Source organism: Malurus melanocephalus, unplaced genomic scaffold (genome assembly GCF_030028575.1).
Source record: "Malurus melanocephalus ecotype Western Australia unplaced genomic scaffold, MMel_1.1 scaffold_2062, whole genome shotgun sequence".
In the NCBI taxonomy this organism is placed as follows: Eukaryota; Metazoa; Chordata; class Aves; order Passeriformes; family Maluridae; genus Malurus; species Malurus melanocephalus.
Window position 1 is genome coordinate 5,925 of NW_026625294.1, and position 1,667 is coordinate 7,591.

General features: G+C 53.0%; 1 protein-coding gene across 1 annotated transcript in view; it reads right to left on the reverse strand.

Annotated features, from left to right (window-relative positions):
- LOC130587540 (vang-like protein 2) overlaps positions 1-1,661 on the reverse strand; it is a 3,664-nt gene extending 2,003 nt beyond the window's left edge. The window contains exons 1-2 of the mRNA XM_057388522.1: positions 1,543-1,661; positions 34-169 (exon numbers count right to left, since the gene is read on the reverse strand). Coding sequence (XP_057244505.1) covers positions 34-169; positions 1,543-1,576 — 170 coding nt within the window. The 5' untranslated portion in view covers positions 1,577-1,661. The remainder of the gene's footprint in view (positions 1-33; positions 170-1,542) is intronic.
- Positions 1,662-1,667: the final 6 nt, after the last annotated feature.

Genomic DNA, 1,667 nt, shown 5'->3' on the forward strand with positions numbered 1-1,667 from the left:
GAATTCCCAATTTTCCAGAAGCTCCACCCGTACCTGGCGCGGCGTTTCCGCACCCGACGCTCGTGCTCCGCCTCCTCGTAGTAGAACTCGTTGTGGCTGTTGTCGCGTCGCCGCGCCGCCGCCGCGATCACCGCCCGAGGCTGCCCCGTGGAATTGTTGGTGGAGTTCTCTGTGGGGTCACGGGAATGGGGTCGGAGCGGGATCGGGGTGGGGGAGATCCACATCCCAAAAAAAATTCCAGAGGGGATGGAAAAATGGGAGAAGAATGGGAGAATGGGAAGAGAACGGGAGAAGAACGGGAGGAGAGGACAATTCCTCATGGGATTGTTCATGGAGTTCTCTGTGGGGTCACGGGAATGGGGTCGGAGTGGGATTGGGGTGGGGGAGATCCCCATCCCAAAAAAATTCCGGAGGAAAAGTGAGGGTGGGGTGGAAAAATGGGAAAATGGGAGGAGAACTGGAGGAGAACTGAAGGAGAGGACAATTCCTTGTGGGATTTTTCGTGGAGTTCTCTGTGGGGTCATGGGGATGGGGTTGGAACAGGATTGGGGTGGGAGAGATCCCCATCCCAAAAAAATTCCGGGGGGGATGGAAAAACGGGAGAAGAATGGGAGAATGGGAAGAGAACGGGAGGAGAAGCCGTCGGAGGAGATTGGAGGAGATTCCGTTGGAGGAATTGGAGGAGATTCCAATTCCTTGGGATTTTTTGTGGAATTCTCTGTGGGGTCACAGGAATGGGGTCGGAGCGGGATTGAGGTGGGGGAGATCCCCATCCCAAAAAAATTCCGGGGGAATGGAAAAACGGGAGAAGAATGGGAGAATGGGAAGAGAACGGGAGGAGAATGAGAGGAGAGGACAATTCTTCGTGGAATTGTTGGTGGAATTCTCTGTGGGGTCACGGCAACAGGGTCGGAGCGGGATCGGGGTGGGACCCCAAAAAAATTCCAGGGGGAACATGAGGGTGAGGTGGAAAAATGGGAAAAAGGGAGGAGAATGGGAGAAGAAGCCAATTCCTCATGGGATTGTTCATGGAATTCTCTGTGGGGTCACGGCAACAGGGTCAGAGCGGGATCGGGGTGGGACCCCAAAAAAATTCCAGGGGGAACGCGAGGATGGGGTGGAAAAACGGGAAAACGGGAGGAGAACGGGAAGAGAACGGGAGGAGAGGACAATTCCTCATGGAATTATTTTTGGAATTCTCTGGGGTCATGAGGAACAAGGTCAGAATGGGATTGGGGTATGACCCCAGAAAAATTCTGGGAGATGCGAAGACAGGGATGGAAAAACGGGAGGAGAACGGGAAGAGAGGACAATTCCCCAAGGAATTTTTTTGTGGAATTCTCTGCGGGATCACAAGAACGGGGTCGGAGAATGATCGAGGTGAGAGAGATCCCACCAAAAAAAAATTCCAGAGAGGAACACGAGGACAGGGATGGAAAAAAAAACCAGGAGAAATGGAGGAAAAACCGGGAGAAATGGAGGAAAAAACGGGAGAAATGGAGGAAAAAACAGGAGAAATGGAGGAAAAAACGGGAATCTCACCCTCGCCGAGGGAATAGACCTTAAAGCCGGACATTTTCTTGGACAGGACGGATTTGGGGAGGTTGAGCAGGGCGGGGTTGTAGACCGGGAAATCGTGGTAATAATTCTCCAGGATCCACACGGCC